The following is a 20,489-nucleotide window of genomic DNA, read 5'->3' on the forward strand; positions in this document are numbered from 1 at the left end:
CCTGATGATCTTGTCAGGTTGCTGCATGTCAGGGAATGGGGGAGAGAGCCCGGCGCTGAACGATATCGCTAATGATATCGTTCAGCGGCTGTGCTCAATATCATGAACGACATTGAGCACAGCCTGCCGGGGACACACTACACGATATCACTCAGGGAGTGTGTACGCACCATAAGGCTCTAAGTTGACGGTAAGCTGAGACTTGTGGTTCCACAACAGACGGGCAGCCTGCAGACGACCCACTCTTCCTCGATACTACCGTCTGTGATATCTGCAGATGTAGCGAATGACAAAAAAACTCTGAATACAACATCACAGCGTTATATATAACCTCACTGCGCACATTTATATCAGCCGTATCCTATGATCACAATTAAATATCATTTAGAAACAGGGGCCACTAGTTGCCAGCTATAAACAAACAGGAGCCGGATTCCTTCCTGGTCTTACTGAAATAAAGTATATTTGGGCCCAGAAGTGACGCACCCCAACTCTACATAACACTTGTATATAATGTATATGCAAAAGGCAATACATTGCTATGGACAGCACACAGCTTCATTAAAAGGAAGCCAAACTCCTCGATGGTGTTATTTCCGATTTCTCCGATATAAATGTTTATTGATGACTACAGAGACATTTATTGCAGGTCCATTGTTTTCCTTCCCTTCCCCATAATTCCTCTGTCCCTTTCCCACAGCTCTTCTGTCAATCTTACTATGAGTGATAACACTCTCCTAATGCGATATATATTGGGGGTGTGGCCTAATAGCATGTGTGGTTTGTGACATCACATGGGGGCGTGGCCAGGTGTGACGACATTTGACAAGACACCCCATGTGTTTGCTCTTAGCCTGCATAGAGGAAAGACACAAAACTACCCAGCATCCACATTTCCAGGTGCTATTCACAGAGAACGGCGTTGGAGGTTACCCATCTCATTAACGTGCAGTAGTGATGGTGTGTGACACAGTATGGATGGCGTAGTGGTTAGCATTGTTACCACACAACACGGAGGTTTTGGATTGGATTCCACCAAGGCCCTAACCCTGTGCAGTATGTTCTCGCCATGTTGTGTGGGTTCCCTCCCACAGTCCAAATCCATAGTGGTAGGAAAATTGGACTTACACAAAATAAATGAAGCGTAGTGTGTTCACGTGGTAGGGAAAATAGATTGTAAGCTCCCCTGGGGAAAAGGGGCTGATGTAAAGGACTGGCATATTTGCTATATATAGCATAATAAGAAGGGTACGCCAGCAGCGCTATCGCCTCGCAGAACTCCCCTGGGCGGCTGTACACGGGAAACGGACTCTCTGCAAACCAGGAAATATCAGTCGATGTGTTTTCTTATTAATGCTCCATGTTTAGCGCGGACCCAAATGTGCAGAATATTTAACATAATTTTCTCGGTGTACTATCCAATTATCCGCCAACCCACCCCCAGGGGCTGCAGTGGGGCCGCCCAAAGCTTAATGTTATTTACTGCGCTACCCAGTCAGCAGCTGGAATCCTGTATGATGCAATTACTTCTTGGTCACTAGGACTGCGGACGGTATGCCGACGGTCTAAATGTCGACAGTCGGCATCCCGACTGTCTAATCCCGGCAAGGGTCTAACGACCGGTGTCGAAAACCCGACGCCTGTCATTTTACCCACGCTGGGAGCCTGGCATCCTGAACGAAGGTAAGCCGGGCGCGGACAGCCACGGGGAGGGTTAGGTTAGGGGAAGGGGGGGGTTAGGCACCCCCCCGGTAAGGTTAGGTTTAGGCAGCAGGGAAGGGGGCGGTTAGGTTTAAGCACTAGGGAGGGAGGTTTGGCACCCCTAAAGGAGGGTTGGGGGGTTAGTTAGTACTTACCTTCAGAGCAGTCGGGATCTTCACTAGTGCCGGTCTTCCAGCGGTAAATCATACCGATCCCCTGCGGACGGTGCCCCTCCCCTGAACAGACATGGCCGAGTTCCCGTGCACCAGACGACTTGCAGGGGGCGGGGGTGAGATGGGATCATCACTGCTGCACCAGACCACCCCAGTATCAGTGATTTGTTGCCTACTGGTCCTACGGTTGAAGTGCTGGAGCAGCATTTGGGTACGTAGGAGGAAGAACTAAACCCGACAGGAGTCCTACAGATTGGGACTTATGCATCGTTGGCATAGTGGTTAGCATCACTTCCTCAAAGCAGTGAGTTCATACGCATGGTGATGGGTAATCTGTGTGGGGTTTGTATGTTCCCTCGCTGTGTTTGTGTGGGGTTTCCTCCAGGTGCTCCAAAAAAACATACCGGTCCGTTAACTGGCTGCTGGTAGGAAACAGGAATCGCAAGCTCCACTGGGTCAGGGACTGATAAATATTCTCTGCAACGTGCTGTGCAATGTGCCTGCTCTACATAAATGTTACTACATCACATAAATCTCACACTGCCCTCTGGTGGACAAGCTCTAAACAGTCACCATTGCTCCTCGTCTGGGCCTGTTCTGTGGTTTCAACCATTAAAGCCTCCAAGGATAAAATGTTCCAATAAAATCTAATTGCAAGCTTGTAGCCATCTCCTATAGAGAAGGCACAACAAGGACTTGATATATTATACAGGTGTTTAGATGTCGTGACCCGATTGGATAAAAGATATCATCTAATAGGAGGTGGGAGGGGGTCAGCTTAAATAAAGACACGGGACACACAGGTCTGTTACTGGTACATTGTACTGTGTGTAGGTCATACATAAAATATATACATTATCTACATATATGTACAAAGCAAAAAAAAAAGAAAAAAATATTTCTGTCCACAAACCATCAATGTAAAGGGGCAGTTGAGCAGCACCTGGCGGCCATGTTTGCTGCGCTGTGTTGTTACGTATCTGAGGAAGGCGGCCACTGCTGTGTCTATTTACACGTATATATAGTTCATGAAGGCGGCCGTTGCTGCAACGATCTCCATGTAACCGTATCTCAGAAAGGCGGCCATTGCTGCCAACATGTGCTCGTCTGACAGGGCAGCAACTGGGTGCATTTCCCAGCATCCCCCTCTCTACTTGGCATCGCTGCCACCGCACCACCACAGCTGCAGACAGTTGGTTCCGACGCCGTCGCGTTTCGATGTCTCTGCCTCCTGGGACTCATCACCGCTATCCTCCTGCTGGGGGAACTGCCGCTGCCCCGATGTCGTGGCCAAGACGGGCAGAGATGGGTGCAAACTGTGGGCAGAAACAGGAATTCATTGGGCGATTCATGTATATTTGTGCTATAATCATGTTCACCAGTAGGGGGAGCTGTGGTACACTGTGCTATTAGAGGTCAGTGTTATACATATTTCGCTGTGGATAATGCTGTGATGTTTTAATTGGGCGATGAGGCGTCTGTGTTGTCACCATTAGGTAGCATGTGATGAATAAGAATGGAAGATAGTTGTTTGGAGACTGTAGATGTGCGTTATACCTGGTCTCTGGAAGTGACATCACTGACACTGGTGGGAGGGGTCACAGTTCATACCAACTGTCATTACATCATTTTTATCACCCTTCAGCTTTATATATCTGAGAGATAGATCGATGTTACAGGAAAAGTGGGAGAACCAGGTATTGTGCAAACTGGTAAATGATATCTGGAAGCTTCTCTTCTATTGCCTGACCAGAGTGACGATGTCACTTCCCCTGCGCTTTTGGTTAAGACGTCTCAGGATAACAATCTTTGTAAGGTGGTCTGGGTAGACTAATACCCCTTTTCCACCAAAATTCCTGGTCTGACCCGGAGGAGTTGGAACAGGGTTCCTATCCGGATCAGACCCGGAATTTAGCCGGCGCCGACCGGGATATTCCCGAGTCGGCGCCGCTCACACCGGAGTCGGGTATGCATAGACCCGGCTTTTCTGGCATGAAAGTGGACGCTTGGAGATGACGTCATCTCCAAGTGCCACTGAAGCCGGACCAATCGGCCGGCTTGCGGCGCACTGCAGATCATCGTGACCCGGAGTGCGCAGTACACACAGCAAAGTTTCACAGGCTACGCCAGTGTGCTAGTTACCTGGGTTGGATTGCCAGGTCACTCGACCCGGCGATCCAACCCTTACTCATTTTACACCAAGAAGCTGCCCGGGTTAACCCTCCAATAACCTGGGTTTTAGCTCCGATGTACAAGGGGAATTAGTAGACATTGTTTGTTAAGAAATCCTGGTCAAAGTAGGCAACAATCATGATTTGCAGCTTTGTGTAACGCGCCACAATGCCTGGTCTCCCACTTTGCCTGTAACATATTGTTCATCTCATGTCTGCGCTGATTACGCCATAAGAGGAGGAGCTGCAGGTCTCCGGTAATGACAGCCGCCATCTATTACATGCAATCTTATGAACTTTTGCTTATTTACCAACAATTATTGAATATATTCCTCGCCGGGGAAACAATCTCATTGTGAGCAGACAAATGTGTCTGTAATTTGGGAACAGTACGATCGTCACAGTTGCCGGCCGTCAGTCAGTAAGTAATGAGTCCCTATTACCCCGGGGTGACTTTCCGCACACGGTACTCACCTAATCCCATTCACACAGTCGTTATGGGCCTGGAACTGTAGGAGGGGAGAAGAGGCGCCATCGACAGGAGGGGTCAGCATGTCCCAGACGGTGACCAGGCCCCCCGTGTCCCCACTGAGCAGATAACGGCCAGAGCTGGGGAGGAGATGAAGGGTTAGATCACAAATAAACGCAGGGGAGACGGGGGGGGGGGGGGGGAGGGGGGAGGTAGGTCTGCGGAAACACTCACATCTCCAGGTCAAAGTATATCCTCTGGTTGGTGGCAACATTGCGTCTCATGGAGGTCAAGACCTGCCCCGGGTGACGGACGTCCCAGCACAGGATCTCGGGGTCCTGAGAGAGCAGAGGAGAGATCGTGTGTCCCACTAACATCTATGTAACCTTCTACCACGCATCATATACAGGGCACCAGACGCGTTTCACAAATACAGAGCTGCAGGGTCCTAAAGACCGCCTCCTCTTATTACGTTAGTGTCACAGTGACGATTTACAGTCCCAGCTCTATAACTAATCTGCCGACGCAGTATGGCTGCTAGGCTATTTTACCTTCACCTTACTCCATGGCTAAAGACCAATGAAACTAGGGTCTGTGAGGGGTAAAAGTGTATATACAGCATCTCAGGGTAACCGTAATGATGAAGACGGTGAGAAGACAGGACTGGGGGAGAGGGATGACAGGAGGTGACGAGGGGCAGGGAACTTACCTTCCTGCCTCCAGAGAATATGCAGTGCCCGTCCGGGGAGAACAGCAGGTGGGTGACGCCCCCGTGACGACCGTGCAGGACCGCCAAGTTCACCCCCTCGTGGCAGGAATAGAGCCCCAGGCACTTAGAGTAGGAGCCACAGGCGTAAATGTCCTGAGCCGGGCTGAACGCGATGCAGGAGATTATCCCCGGCTGTCCCTGCTTCTTCTCTGTGGGGACCACAAAGCACAAACATATATCACTGCAATCATGGTAAAGGGATACGGCATTCTTCTAGATGGCGGAACATTGTTATACACACAGAGATCACAGGAACGCGACGATACTGACAAGCCAGATCAAGTCCGATGTTGCTTATATTGAATGAAAGTCAGTGACTCAGGATAGATATTCACAGAGATATGGCAGCGAGTCATTGAGCAACATCTGAAGACCTTTATGAGTGGGCAGAGATCCTGCCATCCATGGACATAGAAGTTTCCCATAATCTATAATAGGTCACTATCAGATTTAGTTCCAGCTTAAAGGTGATCTCTAAAGGTGTTTGTCAGAAGAAGGTAAAAAAAAACATTTTTTTAAGTGCTTCATGAGCCCAATTCCAGGACTTCCTTAATAAAAACACATAAATGTGACTCAACACATCAATAGTACTTACGGAAAGTGGGACGACACTCACAGTCTCTTCCGGGTCGCGAAGTATCGAACACTCTCACCATCTTATCAAACCCGGAGAACAGCTGAGACCCATCCGGCGAGAAACAGAGAGAGTGCGCGGCTGTCACCTCATCCTGAGTAACACAGAGACACCCCAATATTATACTGACAGATAGGAGCTATGAGCCTGTCCTTCCCCCTGCAGGGTGACACAGACAGAAGGGAGATACGATCCTGTCCCTCCCCCTGCAGGGTGACACAGACAGAAGGGAGCTATGAGCCTGTCCCTCCCCCTGCAGGGTGACACAGTGACACAGACAGAAGGGAGCTATGAGCCTGTCCCTCCCCCTGCAGGGTGACACAGACAGAAGGGAACTATGAGCCTGCCCCTCCCCCTGCAGGGTGACACAGACAGAAGGGAGCTATGAGCCTGTCCCTCCCCCTGCAGGGTGACACAGACAGAAGGGAGCTATGAGCCTGTCCCTCCCCCTGCAGGGTGACACAGACAGAAGGGAGCTATGAGCCTGTCCCTCCCCCTGCAGGGTGACACAGACAGAAGGGAGCTATGAGCCTGTCCCTCCCCCTGCAGGGTGACACAGACAGAAGGGAGCTATGAGCCTGTCCCTCCCCCTGCAGGGTGACACAGACAGAAGGGAGCTATGAGCCTGTCCCTCCCCCTGCAGGGTGACACAGACAGAAGGGAGCTATGAGCCTGTCCCTCCCCCTGCAGGGCGACACAGACAGAAGGGAGCTATGAGCCTGTCCCTCCCCCTGCAGGGTGACACAATGAGCCACCCTTCCTTTGCTTACCAGGTGGTTGTAAGGCCGATATGAAGCCTTTAGCTGGCCATTGAAGGCGTCCCACACGTGGATCGGGTTATCCCGACTGCTGCTGGCGATACTGAAAGACAATGACAGATTGATGGAATGGTCAGTATACAGTTGGGTGTATTTTCCCTATACAATCCCTACCCTATGTAACCCTATGTACAATTAGCTGTCAGATATACTAGAACAGAGTATCCAGAAGTTACATTTCCTGCGGCAACTCAATCTTCAGAGGGGGGGATACAGGCCATGTGCATTATTGAGTCCATAGTGACCCCCCCCCACTGCTGTATCATCCAGCGGACGCCGGCCACCAATACTGACCACCACCGCTGGAAGACGCCAGGAAGCTACAGAAATAGGACTTTTTACAACTGGCCGCCCCAAGGCAGAGACCCTGCAGTAACGTTATGTGCCAAGTACTATCTATTAAAGAGAGTGTCTAGGATATTGGATGCATTTCGCAAAGCTGTACCCATAATAGGTTGATTTGCTATTATAATACAGCGGGAAAATTAAAAATAGAAGCTGGAAAATGAGATGATTAAATGATTATGTACAAATAGCCTAGAAATCTCCTGGAAACAGGTCTTACACTTCTCACGATTCATCAGGACGGGGACAAGCATACGGGCAGGTCAGATGGTTATTTCTGCATAAAGGTACATCGATTCATCCCACCAACCTTCCAGCGTTCCCCGAGGCTCACCTATCAGATCCTACAACCACCTCCATAAGCTATCCTACCCAACTACCTCCCATTCACACAGCTCACACAAAACTTACATGTGTTCTCTTTCCACACTCACACATCCCGCTGACCGTCGGCCAACACTTCCGTGTGACTGGCTGGTGCTTCCCACCAAGGACCTCTGCCATCTGGCTGGACCAGTATGCAATATGTAGCATAAATCCCCATGCGTCACGTGCCCGATTCCCTATAGACTATAAGTTTGCGAGCAGGGCCCTCTAACCTTTCTGCCCACTTGTTATTGCCCAGTCTCGTCTTATCACAGTTTTGTTCCCAATTGTGAAGCCTAATCTGCTGGAGCTCTATAAATAAATCTGTTAATAAAATAAAAATCACATGCGGTCATACAGCCCCTGTGTATAAATCCACTGCAATCCAAACTGAGCACAGCATTACCGCAGGGCAGGTTTGCCAGGCCGTCAGTCACTCTGTGTCTGCTCTGTTAGAGAAGCCCCCCTCCCCCCCTCGGATGGCAGCCTGTTGCAGAGAATTGGGAAATTAATGGAATTGTTTAGAGTCTGTTATACCCCTGTCAGACATAGGTCAAAAGCCCAGGTTTTTTTTGCCGTGTATGTGCATCGACCCGGGTCCGGCTTATGTGTGAAAGGAATAACCCGGGTTGACAGTCCTGGCTCCTCGACCCTGCAATTGACCAGGGTTTTTCCTGGGAGTTGCAACCCAGGTCACTGCCCCAGCTAATGTCTGAATGGTGTGACCCGGGAGTTGATGACCTGGGTCATGCCCAAGAGGACTTGGGGCACAGTGGGCGCTTGGAGAAGACATTATCTACAAGCACCCACTGAGAGACGGAAGACCCGGGTCCGGTGTGAAGAATGACGACCTGGGAGTAACTCTGGTCCATCACCCAGTGTGTAAGTACAGAAACCCCCGGCTTCAACCCGTGTTCTGTGCCCAGTATCCGAGCCGGGGTTTATGTCTGAAAGGGGTATAAGTAGCTTCCTGTGTATGACCCAGCTCCGTAACATACAGCCTCTCAGGATATGGTTACTAAACTTCCATTGCATCGTTTTCTCTGAGACCACTGGGGGGCACTGGACCCTGGCATTATAGCGTACCCCACAGGACGTTAAATCCTCCCTCTGCCATATACCCCATCATGCTGGAGACGGTTTTTGCAACCAAGCCCAGCAGGGCAGAACCAGAGGAACTAAACTAAAAGAAAACAAGAGATATGGTAAGAACTTACCTTTGTTATCTCTGTTTCTACGAAGTCCATAGGGTCCACAGGGTTGACCTTGGGGGTATAGCTGGATCTGGATCCATGGGCACCACGCAGTTAAAGCTTTAGCTGCTCCCAGGATGCACTTGGGTCCGTCCTCCTCTATACCCCGCCCCCGGCCACAGCACCTCAGTTGGTAAGCAGCCAAGGCCGGAGGAGGAGACTAAACAGAGAGAAGGAAGACTGGAACACACAAGAAACCATACTCACAGAAATGGGAGACTGAAAACCGGTGACCAGCCACACAGCCCATTTGAAGCCAGGTGCGTCAGGGCGGGCGCCCTGTGGACCCTATGGACTTCGTAGAAACAGAGATAACAAAGGTAAGTTCTTACCATATCTCTTGTTTTCTACTTCAGGGTCCATAGGGGGTCCACAGGGTTGACCTTGGGGATGTCCCAAAGCAGTACAACTAAGGGCGGGGACGCTCCTGTGCTGAAAGGAGTACCCGGCGCCCAAAGGATGCATCCTGAGAGGCAAAGGTGTCAAACGCATAGAACCTCAAAAACGTTTGAATTGAAGACCAAGTGGCCGCCTTACACAGCTGAACAGCAGAAGCGCCACGTCTAGCAGCCCAAGAGGGACCCACAGAACGAGTGGAATGAGCCTTAACAGAGGCTGGCACAGGTAAGCCCTCCTGTGCATAAGCCTCACAAATAACGGAACGAAGCCAACGGGCTAACGTTTGTTTGTTGGCAGGCCAACCCCTCTTGTGAAAACCAAAGAGGATAAACAAGGAATCAGACTTCCTAACCGAAGCCGTCCGGTCTACATAAATTCTAAGCGCCCGGACCACATCTAAGGAAGTCTCACCAGCTGAAAGATCAGGGGACTGAAAAGCTGGCACAACAAGTTCCTGATTAATATGGAACTTCGAGACCACTTTGGGCAAAAACTCAGGACGAGTGCGGAGCACCGCTCTGTCCTGGTGAAAAATCAGGAAAGGAGGGCGACAGGAAAGCGCCTCCAATTCAGACACCCTCCTGGCCGAAGCAATTGCCAGGAGAAAAACCGTCTTAAATGTCAGCCACTTGAGCTCCACCGCCTCAAGAGGCTCAAACGGAGGACCCTGCAGGACCCGTAGCACCACCGCCAAGTCCCAAGGAGCCACAGGAGGCACAAAGGGAGGCTGGATCCTGAGAACACCTTGGAAAAAGGTGTGAACGTCTGGTAGTATTGCAATCCGCCGTTGAAACCACACGGACAAGGCGGACACATGAACCTTCAGAGATGCAAGGCGTAAGCCGAGATCCAATCCTGACTGAAGAAATTCCAAGATCCTAGAAACTCGGAACACCTGAGGATCATAATGTCTGGACTCACACCACTGAAAGTAAGTGTGCCACACTCTGTGATAAATCCGTGCTGAAGCAGGCTTGCGTGCCCTGAGCATGGTACCAATAACCGAACTGGAGAAGCCCCGAGACCTCAAGACGGCTGTCTCAAGAGCCACGCCGTCAAAGACAGCCGACCCAGATCCGGGTAAAGGCAGGGCCCCTGAGACAACAGGTCCCGACGCTGAGGAAGAAGGTACGGAGCGTCGATGGAGAGGCTCCTGAGATCGGAGTACCAAGGACGTCTGGGCCACGCCGGAGCTACCAGCACGAGCATGCCGCCGTCCTGCTTGAATTTCCGCAGAACCCGAGGAAGCAGGGATATCGGAGGAAACAGATACGCCAGGTGAAACGTCCATTTCACCGACAGCGCGTCCACCAGACTTGCACCTGCGTCTCTTGTCCTTGACCCGTAAACGGGCAACTTGTGATTGTGACGGGAGGCCATCAAGTCCAGCTCCGGCAGTCCCCACCTGTCCACGAGTAGCTGAAACACCTCTGGGTGAAGCGACCATTCCCCGGGATGCACGTCGTGACGGCTGAGGAAGTCCGCCTCCCAATTGAGGACTCCGGGGATGAAGACCGCCGAGATCGCTGGAATGTGACCCTCCGCCCAAGTCAGGATACGAGATACCTCCGACATCGCTGCCTGACTGCGAGTTCCGCCTTGGTGATTGATATACGCCACCGTGGTGGCGTTGTCGGACTGCACCTGTACCGCCCTTCCGTGAAGAGCGGGGCCGGACGACTGCAGGGCCCTGTATACTGCCCGCAGTTCCAGGATGTTGATGGGGAGAAGTGCTTCTTCCGCTGACCAACGACCCTGAAGCGACAAAGAGCCGGTCACTGCCCCCCAACCCCGGAGACTGGCATCCGTCGTGAGCAGGACCCAGTCCGGGATCCAAAATGGGCGCCCCTCGACCAGATGAGCTGTCTGAAGCCACCAAGCCAAAGATAGCCGAACGTCCGGAGACAACACCAGCACCTGAGAGCGGATCCGGTGAGGTAACCCATCCCATTCTGATAGAATCAGCCCCTGCAGGGGCCGGGAATGGAACTGGGCAAATTCCACCATGTCGAATGTCGACACCATGGACCCCAGAACTCTCATAGCCGAATGGACCGACAGGCGGCAACGGCTCAGGCAACTGCGTATCCGCAGCTGTAGGGAGGCGACCTTCTCCGGAGTCAGGAAGATCCTTTGCTGACGCGAATCCAGCAGGGCTCCCAAATGAACCATCCGCTGTGATGGAATCAGGGAGGACTTTTTCCAATTTATCAACCACCCGTGTGCTTGCAGGCAAGCGATCGTCAGGTGGAGATGTTGAAGCAGTACCTCCGGGGAGCTCGCCAGCAACAGGAGGTCGTCCAGGTACGGCAGCAGCCGTACATTCTGGTTCCGAAGATGTGCGGCCATGACCGCCATAATCTTCGTGAACACCCTCGGTGCCGTGGAGAGACCAAAGGGTAGCGCCCGGAACTGATAGTGGTGTTGAAGGATAGCGAACCTCAGATACCGCTGGTGTGAAGATGCTATCGGAACATGGAGGTAGGCGTCCTGGATGTCCAGGGACACCATGTAATCCCCCGGTTCCATCGCCAGAATGATGGAACGTAACGTTTCCATCCTGAACTTGGGAACTCTGAGGAATTTGTTCAGAGACTTCAAGTTGAGGATAGGGCGATGAGAACCATTGGGTTTCTGCACCAGAAACAGAGACGAATAATACCCCGTCCCTCGTTGTGATAGAGGAACGGGAACAATGACCCCTGCTTTCAGCAAGGACTCTATAGCCTCCTGAACCTGTAACGCCTTGGTCTTGTCCTGAGAAGGACTTGTGCAGAAAAACTGGTGGGGTGGTCTGTGCCGAAAAGACAGGGCGTACCCCTGGGAGACCACTTCTCGAACCCAGGCATCCGTGGTGGTATTGTGCCAGCACTGGGCAAATAGAAGAAGTCGGCCTCCCACTCTGAGGTCCCCCAGAGGGAGGCCCGTCCCATCAGGCCGCAGGTTTATCTTCCTGCTTGGAAGAAGGGCGCCGAGCACTCCAGGCTTGCTTCTTGGGTTTAGAGGCCGTCTTACTCGCAGACTGGCTCGGGAAGGACTGACCTTTCGCCTTACCCTGAACCCGAAAGGAACGAAAAGCCGAACTCCGAACCTTAGCAGGCAGTGCCGCCGAAGGGAGGAAGGCCGACTTGGATTTAGCCAGGGTGTCCACTATTTTGTCCAAGTCCGGACCAAATAGTAATTCCCCATTGAAAGGTAAGGCCTCCAGACCTTTCTTTGAATCAGAGTCCGCTCTCCAGGACCGCAACCATAAGGATCGGCGGGCAGACACCGCTGCAGCCGATACCCGCGAGGTCAGCAGACTAGCATCTAAAGAAGCTTCTCCAATGTAAGAAGCAGCGTCCCTCATTTGTCCCAACAACGCCCGCTGGACATCCGGAGCGTCGTCCGGGAAGGTATCTTCCAATGCATTGGCCCACCCCTCAATGGCCTTGGCCACCCAGGAGATGGCCATGGACGGTCGGGCCACCGCCCCGGAGAGGGAGTAAATAGACTTTAAGCAAGTCTCAACTTTCCTGTCCGTGGGATCCTTCAGCGAGGATATCGACGGTAATGGTAAGGTGGCGCCCCGAGTTAAACGGGTGACATGGGAATCCACCGCCGGTGGAGTTTCCCATTTTTTACAATGTGCCTCAGGGAAGGGGTAATTAGAAGCCAACCGCTTCTGAGGAAGGAATCTCTTACTGGGCGCCTGCCAAGCTACCGCCATATGATCCGTCAACTGATCCGACAGGGGAAACACCGCAGAAGCCACCTTAGTTTTTTTGAAACTAGGAAGCTTCGATTTAGGAACCGGTGCCTCATCCTCTATTAGAAGAATAGCTCGCACCGCCCTAACTAGTGCTCGCACATTAATGGACGACTTGGTATCCATTTCCTGGACCGAGGCGTCCGAGTCAGTGTCATCAGGGACCTCCCCATCATCTGAGGAACCCTCTGAGTCCGATACCTGAGCAGCCCGTGTCATGAGTGAGCATTTTGAAATCCTAGAAGGCATGTCAGTCTGCAACATTGACTGAAAAGCCGAGGAAGCGGCCGCCAAATTTTGCACGGAGTTGGAGAGCACATCCACCCAGGGTGGAGGAGTCACCATAGGTGCCTGAAAAGGTACCACAGGCTGCTGCGGCACAGGGGAAGCCTGTATATACATAGGCAACCCCGCATAGGGACCCACCGACTGAGACCCAGGAGGACTCCGCAATAACTGCGGGACACCCGGGGAATGGGGGATGGTCGGCTGGGACAACGACCTAGTAGGGAGAGCAGTCGGGACCGACAGACGGTCCGCAATAGACACCAGCACTTGAGAAAACATCGCCCACGGTGGTTCCTGCGTCAGAGAAGGTCTGGATGGGCCAGGAGCCACCTGGCATCGACTACACAGGCCATCCTGTGACAAATCCTCCCTATCTACTCCTGCAGAACAGCGTCCGCAGGAGGCCAACACCGGAGCCACTGAGCGCTCAACCTCCTCGTCTGACATGACAGAATATATTATATATCTGGCACCAGGGTAGAAGTAAAACGCACTCACCGGTGTGCTGAACAACAGCCCACAATATGGCACTGAGTAGCACACAACTGTATGTGACGGACCTCACAAATACGTGATCTATATAAGTGAGGTCAGTAGAAACGCCCCTCCCCCACACACCTGTAGGGCTTGTAGGAGAAGTAAAGGGATAGGTATAAGCTGACAGTAAGTAGAAAATAAGCACAGACAGGCAGCACTAGCAAAAGTCACATACCATGCACTCACTGCACCTTTACACTACAATCAACCTGCCCAGATTCAGTGTCTGGGAGGGCTATAGTGCTGTGTACGCTGTCCTTAATCAGGGGAGAGGTACACAGGGGGACCGGTCCGCGTGCTCCCTGAAGATCTGCGCTGCCACTGTGAGAAAATGGCCGCTGGAGACCTCAGAGGAGGAGTGGCCGAGTAGCTGCAGCTCAGCGACGCCAGACTCCGTGCTGAAAGGCGCGCTGAGCTGAGGGGAGGAGCCGCTGACAGGGAAGGCTTCCTCCCCTGGCTAGCATATTAATCCCAGGGCTTGCCGGCATTCCGCTTGCCATATATCCCTGGTGGTCTAGTGGTCCCACGGGTTATTCCTCCTCAGAGGGGGAGCCCGCCGCCACCGCTAGCGGCCCCCGGTCTGTCCCCTAGGACCGGGGGCAAAGGACTGCATCTGCAGGCAAAACCTGCGAGCCGCCGCTAATCGGCGACTCGCGGCTTACCTTGTCCCCGGCGACTCCGGCAGCAGTCCAGGGAGGGACCCAGAGTCCGGCTAGTACGGACTCTGGCCTCCCGCCGCGATCCCCAGTGCAGTACTGGCGTCGCGGCGCCAGCGGGGAAGGAGAGCGGCAGCGTGGGCGTCTGCATAGACAGCCCGTCGCTGCCACACTAGAGCCTCTGTTGTAAAATAAAAATCTAACAGGCTCTTTTTTTTTTTTTTTAAATAAAAATAGAAAGCTTTTGGGGGCTGCTCCTGCAGCCCCCCTGCGCAGGTGACCCGACTCCGGCCGGGCACCAACTCAAACTGAGGTGCTGTGGCCGGGGGCGGGGTATAGAGGAGGACGGACCCAAGTGCATCCTGGGAGCAGCTAAAGCTTTAACTGCGTGGTGCCCATGGATCCAGATCCAGCTATACCCCCAAGGTCAACCCTGTGGACCCCCTATGGACCCTGAAGTAGAAAGAACGTGTTGCAATTCCTCCTGCACTAAATCAGCTCCCACTGGACTAGCGGAGGGCTAAAGGGTGGTCTCCAAAGCTAAGTGACGATAGAATAAATCCCTGTATTCTGCAACAGACATGTGCTAACCGGCTCCTCACATACACACACACACATATTTACACATACACACACACATACAGACATATACACACACACATACATACACACACATATATACACACACACATACATACACACACACATACATACACACACACACACATACATACACACACACACAGACATATAGATGCAGGAATAGACACTCACAAGCAGGATTCGGGGTCAGATGAGTTCATCAGAGGATACCAGCAGTAATCATAGATCGTGTCACCCTCTGCCATGCGGAGAACCGGGCTCTGGAAAAGAAGACGGGATTATTTGGTGCAGCTTTCCCGAAATGTTGATCAATGCGACACAGACAGAAGGGAGCTATGAGCCTGTCCCTCCCCCTGCAGGGTGACACAGACAGAAGGGAGCTATGAGCCTGTCCCTCCCCCTGCAGGGTGACACAGACAGAAGGGAGCTATGAGCCTGACCCTCCCCCTGCAGGGTGACACAGACAGAAGGGAGCTATGAGCCTGTCCCTCCCCCTGCAGGGTGACACAGACAGAAGGGAGCTATGAGCCTGTCCCTCCCCCTGCAGGGTGACACAGACAGAAGGGAGCTATGAGCCTGTCCCTCCCCCTGCAGGGTGACACAGACAGAAGGGAGCTATGAGCCTGTCCCTCCCCCTGCAGGGTGACACAGACAGAAGGGAGCTATGAGCCTGACCCTCCCCCTGCAGGGTGACACAGACAGAAGGGAGCTATGAGCCTGTCCCTCCCCCTGCAGGGTGACACAGACAGAAGGGAGTTATGAGCCTGACCCTCCCCCTGCAGGGTGACACAGACAGAAGGGAGCTATGAGCCTGACCCTCCCCCTGCAGGGTGACGCAGTGACACAGACAGAAGGGAGCTATGAGCCTGACCCTCCCCCTGCAGGGTGACACAGACAGAAGGGAGCTATGAGCCTGTCCCTCCCCCTGCAGGGTGACACAGACAGAAGGGAGCTATGAGCCTGTCCCTCCCCCTGCAGGGTGACGCAGTGACACAGACAGAAGGGAGCAATGAGCCTGTCCCTCCCCCTGCAGGGTGACACAGTGACACAGACAGAAGGGAGCTATGAGCCTGTCCCTCCCCCTGCAGGGTGACACAGACAGATGGGAGCCATAAGTCTGTCCCGTCCCCCACCCCCCATTCCTCCCCACCTATAGGGCAACACAAAAAAAACAGGGTCTTCATACCATCTCTTGCAATAAATCCCAGTCACATGTATACAGCTCTGGCGGGAGATTGAATATTCTCAGGATGTTGTCATCACTGTTGGTTAGAATACAGGATCCATCTGGGGCCCTGGGGAAACAAAATGGGCAAAAAAATAATATACAGACACTTATAGATACAGATATCCTTATCCCTCATTACTAATCCTAAAAGGTGCTCCAACCAATCAGCGCCTGTCATTTCTCAGGCCCGACAGTTAGGAGCTGATTGGTTGGAGCATAATTTTAAGCTTAGTGACTAGTGATAAGAATATCACTGGTTGATCGATCTGAGCCTTAGTTTCCTTTAAATCGGACCCACAAACACACCCGACAATCACTCACAATTGCAGAGTATCTCAACAGGAGCTTATGGCCTTAGGGGACGGTGTGAAAAAAATCTGCAGAGCCTCTAGGAAGCAGTGACCCGAGGGGTTCAGGAAACCCTGGCCTAGCAGATCAAAATGGCTGAAGACGGGGTTCTCTCTCATATGCCTATCGTATGCGACAAGACTCACTTTAGGGCTATAGTGCAGCTCAATTCATTGTATTTAGTTATAAAAAAATAAAAAAAAAACATTTAATAAAAAACTCTCCCATCCAGAAATAGCCTGTAGACTACGATGCAGGAACGTGTACACACTCAGTATGCAGAGATGGCCGATAGACCTCTATGGAATCACTTATACCCGCAGATAAAGGATTCCTATGCATGTCCGGAAGCTGTATGGAATAACGCATGTACTCTAGCTGAATTGTGTGGAAAGGCTCCATATATATTTACAGCTGGGAGATAGGAAAAACGTGATTTCAGCCAATTTTGGAAACAGTGTTTATTATTGTTCCACGGCTAAATCATAAAGGGACGGAGCTGTATGTAATGACTGAGCGACCTAACTGGGATGCAATTGGGAAACCGACTGTCTTAATCCCGACAGCCGGCTTCCCGATTGCTTTATCCTGGCGTGGGATAAATGACCGGCGTCTATATCTAAACGCCTGTCATTTACGGGCGCCCGGCATCCCGATCGAAGGGATGCCAGGCGTCGCCAGCGGACAGACGCGGGGGAGGGGGCTTAGGTTTAGGGCACCCGTGGGGTACTTAGGGTTAGTCACCCCCCCGGGGGACTTAGGGTTAGGCAGCGGGGAAGGGGGTGATTAGGGTTAGGCACCCCTAAGGAGGGTTAGGTTAGTAGATACTTACCTTAGGGATTTCCAGCGCTGTCGGGCTTCCGCTGCCAGGAACTCTGCTTCTGTCGGCCTGCCGCTGCCGGGATTCGAACTGTCGGCCACAGGGCCGGCGGTATTTCATACTGATTCCACCTAAATAGCTATGGAGGTTGTAAACCCCGCCAATGGCTATGTGACTATGTCGTATCCAAGCGGTGAATTTGACCACTTGCTCCAGACAATTCCATCCCGTGGGGTTTATTACTTTGCAATGTGGTGCGAATGTTAGAGAGGCTGGAACGCGGATCCACAGCGCACACTCACCACTTGCAGCCCTTCAGGAAGTTTTCTGGGAAGGTGGCGTACTCGTTCCACGCTCCGGTCAGCGGCCATGGCTGCTGGGAGAAGTCGCACTGCGGCGCAGGGCTGCGGTCAAAAAATAAAATAAAAGTACATAAGTAACATTTAAATAGCACCTGCATGATCTGCAGCGCTTTACAATTGGGCATAGACACATTAATGAAACAAGGCTGGGCAACAACAGAGCACTCTGGTTGAACCTACAAATAGGCTTCTTCCGGAGCCTCTGTGGAGTCCGCTGGGTCCGTCTGTTCTTCCAGGGCCTCATGGGCTGGTTCTTCTACCTCATCTGAGCAGACATCACACACTGGCTCCATCTGTTCTTCCAGCACCTCGTGGGCTGGTTCTTCTACCTCATCTGAGCAGACATCACACACTGGCTCCATCTGGCCAAGGCATGGCTTCTTACTCGGTGTCTCTCCTGTATCCCGACCCTCGCCCTCTGCATCGGCCCTCTCTGGTGCCTCCTCAACCACTTGTGCTGCCGGCCCCTCTACACCAGCACCTTCCTCATAACTGGGCCCACCCGTGTCGCTTTCATTACTCATCAGACGCCCATCTGAAGACATGACGTCCAACTCCTCCGCCCGACATTCCACATGATCTTCACAGTCTCTGGACCCCTCCTCGGTCATCACAGGCTGGTCTGCCTCACCCTCCTGCCCACTGCTCACATGGCTTCCTTCCAATACCACGCTGCCTTCCTCCACCGGCCCTTCTCCTGTGTGCGAGAGGCCTTCCACCATTGTCCGTCCCCCATCTGCATCATTACTCCCCGAATCACCTCCAGCCGTACCAAGATCTTCACATCCCTCCATCCTGACCGCTATGAGGGTTACAGGGTCAGTGAGAAGTCTTCTATTCAACCCACGTCACCTGCCAGATAAAGAGACACGGCACATGGAATTAATAGATGGCTCTATGAGAAGTACGCTTGGGCAGGTAAGTGGATTGTTTTGATAATCTGAGTTGAGCCAATTTGGGCAATGACTTAATAAAAACAGATCAACCAATGACCGTAGGTGCAAAGTTATATACCGGTGACACTGAGAGGAACCTGCCGTATTGCCATCCAGGTACCAGACTCTATGGGCGGAATTCAATTGATTTTGCGGGCCCGCATCTCCCGTCTAAAGTGACAGGAGATCGCGGGCCACTATTCAATTGTGCCAGAACTTCACGCTGATCGCGCCCATAGAGGTCAGGTTTAGCCGCGTAAAGCAGCTAAACCCGACCAAAGTGCTGGGCGCGATCGCGAAAAGTGATGTTTGGGCGCCCAAACATGTCACTTTTCGCACATTTCAGCTCTCATCCCCCAGGGGCTGCGAGCTGAAGTGTAGCGCTTGGCAGCTGATCGCGCCCGACAGGAGCAAGAATAGAATAGCTCCGTCGGGCACGATAGGGGCTGGAGAGAATTGAATTCTGCCCTATGTGGTGATTAACCCCCACAATGGGTGCTGGTCATTATTCCCTGGGTTGGCCATCATAACACTCCAGCTAGGTTTCCCCTTGATTGTCAAGTCACACACCCGGACCACCGAATCACCATCAGCCACAAGTCAAAGACGAGGGGATCTATTCACTAAAGAAACATAAGCTATGTCAAAATGACATATCAAAGGGGCGCTTACAATTAACAAGAGCACATATAAATTCAAAGGTCGTTTTTTAATAACTATAAAACCAATAAACTAGCACTTGGCTAATTAAAATATCAAGAGCATTAAAGAGGTTTAAATGACATTAATTCCACTGTGAATAAGATACATATCGACAGATCTATTCACTAAGCCTTGGAGAGAGATAAAGTACCAACCAATCAGCTCCTATCATTTTTCACAAACAGCTTGTAAAGTGAGTGTAATGGAGCGTACACACGGTACGATTAAAATGCACGATATGAACGATAACGATCATATCGTTAATATTGCGCATTTTTCGGTGCGGCCAACCCACCAACGACCTGCGATGCGCCGGCACGTATGGACAATAAAGATATCGTCCATCGACCGTGCATGCAGCCCGACCAGGTCGATATCAACCAGGTAACTAATAGGGACCCGCGATCAACCGACGTTGGTGGTGTGCTGGATGATCGATAATCGATCATCCAGCACACCCGGGAGATCGTTCAACAATATCGTTATCGATGGTCCCGGGTGTATGCACCATTAGGAGAACCCATACATATATATATATATATATATATACACACACACATCTGGGTAGACTGTAGCACTCCAGCTGCTGTAGCCTACATGCTACTCTGCTATCCTACCCTCCTGGGTCCCTGGCAGGTCCCCATCCCTTGCACAGTGCACCTGTCCTGTTCCCCAGGGTCAGGAGCTGGCTGGCTGCCCTCCTGCACCCACACTATGAGACTCTCTCCATTCACCTCCATCCACCATGTGCAGCAGCCGTCTCAATCCGACTCCGGAAAGAGACCAGACCACACAGCGGCGACAATTTTACGCTTCCGGTGTCACTGACCAATCACCGAACAGCACGGGGGGCGGGATTAGCAATTACCCAATGAGGACACGGGAAGGCGAACCAATAGCAATACAAAGTGCTTCTAGAAGGCAATGCCGGGAACCGTTCGGGCCAATGAGAGGGAGGAGAGGAGGGGCGGAAGAACAGGACCGGCGGACGGGAGAGCCTTGTCCGGCCATCTTTGTTTTGGTTTAGGGACTCGCAGGAACTTTTACCGCGGCCATTTTTGTTTTGGGAAAGCATGTATTTACCCACACACGCGATGGAGGGAAGGGAGCCATGTTTGTGCTGTAAGCCACTAAGAGGCGGGGCTAATATGCCACTGAGCAGTT

At 52.1% G+C, this 20,489-nt stretch overlaps 1 protein-coding gene across 1 annotated transcript; it reads right to left on the reverse strand.

Moving 5' to 3' along the window:
- Positions 1-2,942: 2,942 nt before the first annotated feature.
- On the reverse strand, positions 2,943-20,145 carry WRAP53 (WD repeat containing antisense to TP53). Its single transcript, XM_088464626.1, has 11 exons — positions 20,060-20,145; positions 17,869-18,540; positions 17,629-17,730; positions 16,117-16,225; positions 15,102-15,190; positions 6,688-6,778; positions 5,879-6,011; positions 5,224-5,432; positions 4,749-4,852; positions 4,520-4,654; positions 2,943-3,190 (listed from the first exon to the last, which is right to left on the reverse strand). The coding sequence occupies exons 2-11, from the start codon at positions 18,480-18,482 to the stop codon at positions 3,025-3,027; spliced, it is 1,752 nt and encodes a 583-aa protein (XP_088320752.1). The 5' UTR covers positions 18,483-18,540; positions 20,060-20,145; the 3' UTR covers positions 2,943-3,024.
- Between the last annotated feature and the right edge of the window lie 344 nt (positions 20,146-20,489).

The sequence above is a fragment of the Taudactylus pleione genome, unplaced genomic scaffold, assembly GCF_031769625.1.
Source record: "Taudactylus pleione unplaced genomic scaffold, aTauple2 ptg001724l, whole genome shotgun sequence".
In the NCBI taxonomy this organism is placed as follows: Eukaryota; Metazoa; Chordata; class Amphibia; order Anura; family Myobatrachidae; genus Taudactylus; species Taudactylus pleione.

Coding starts and splice junctions, on each gene's coding strand:
- WRAP53 (XM_088464626.1), bottom strand. CDS start 18,482: ATGGAGGGATGTGAAGATCTTGGTACGGCTGGAGGTGATTCGGGGAGT. Junction 17,731..17,868: donor GCTCCGGAAGAAGCCTATTT/GTAGGTTCAACC, acceptor TTTTGACCGCAG/CCCTGCGCCGCAGTGCGACT. Junction 5,433..5,878: donor TGAGTGTCGTCCCACTTTCC/GTAAGTACTATT, acceptor TGGTCCCCACAG/AGAAGAAGCAGGGACAGCCG.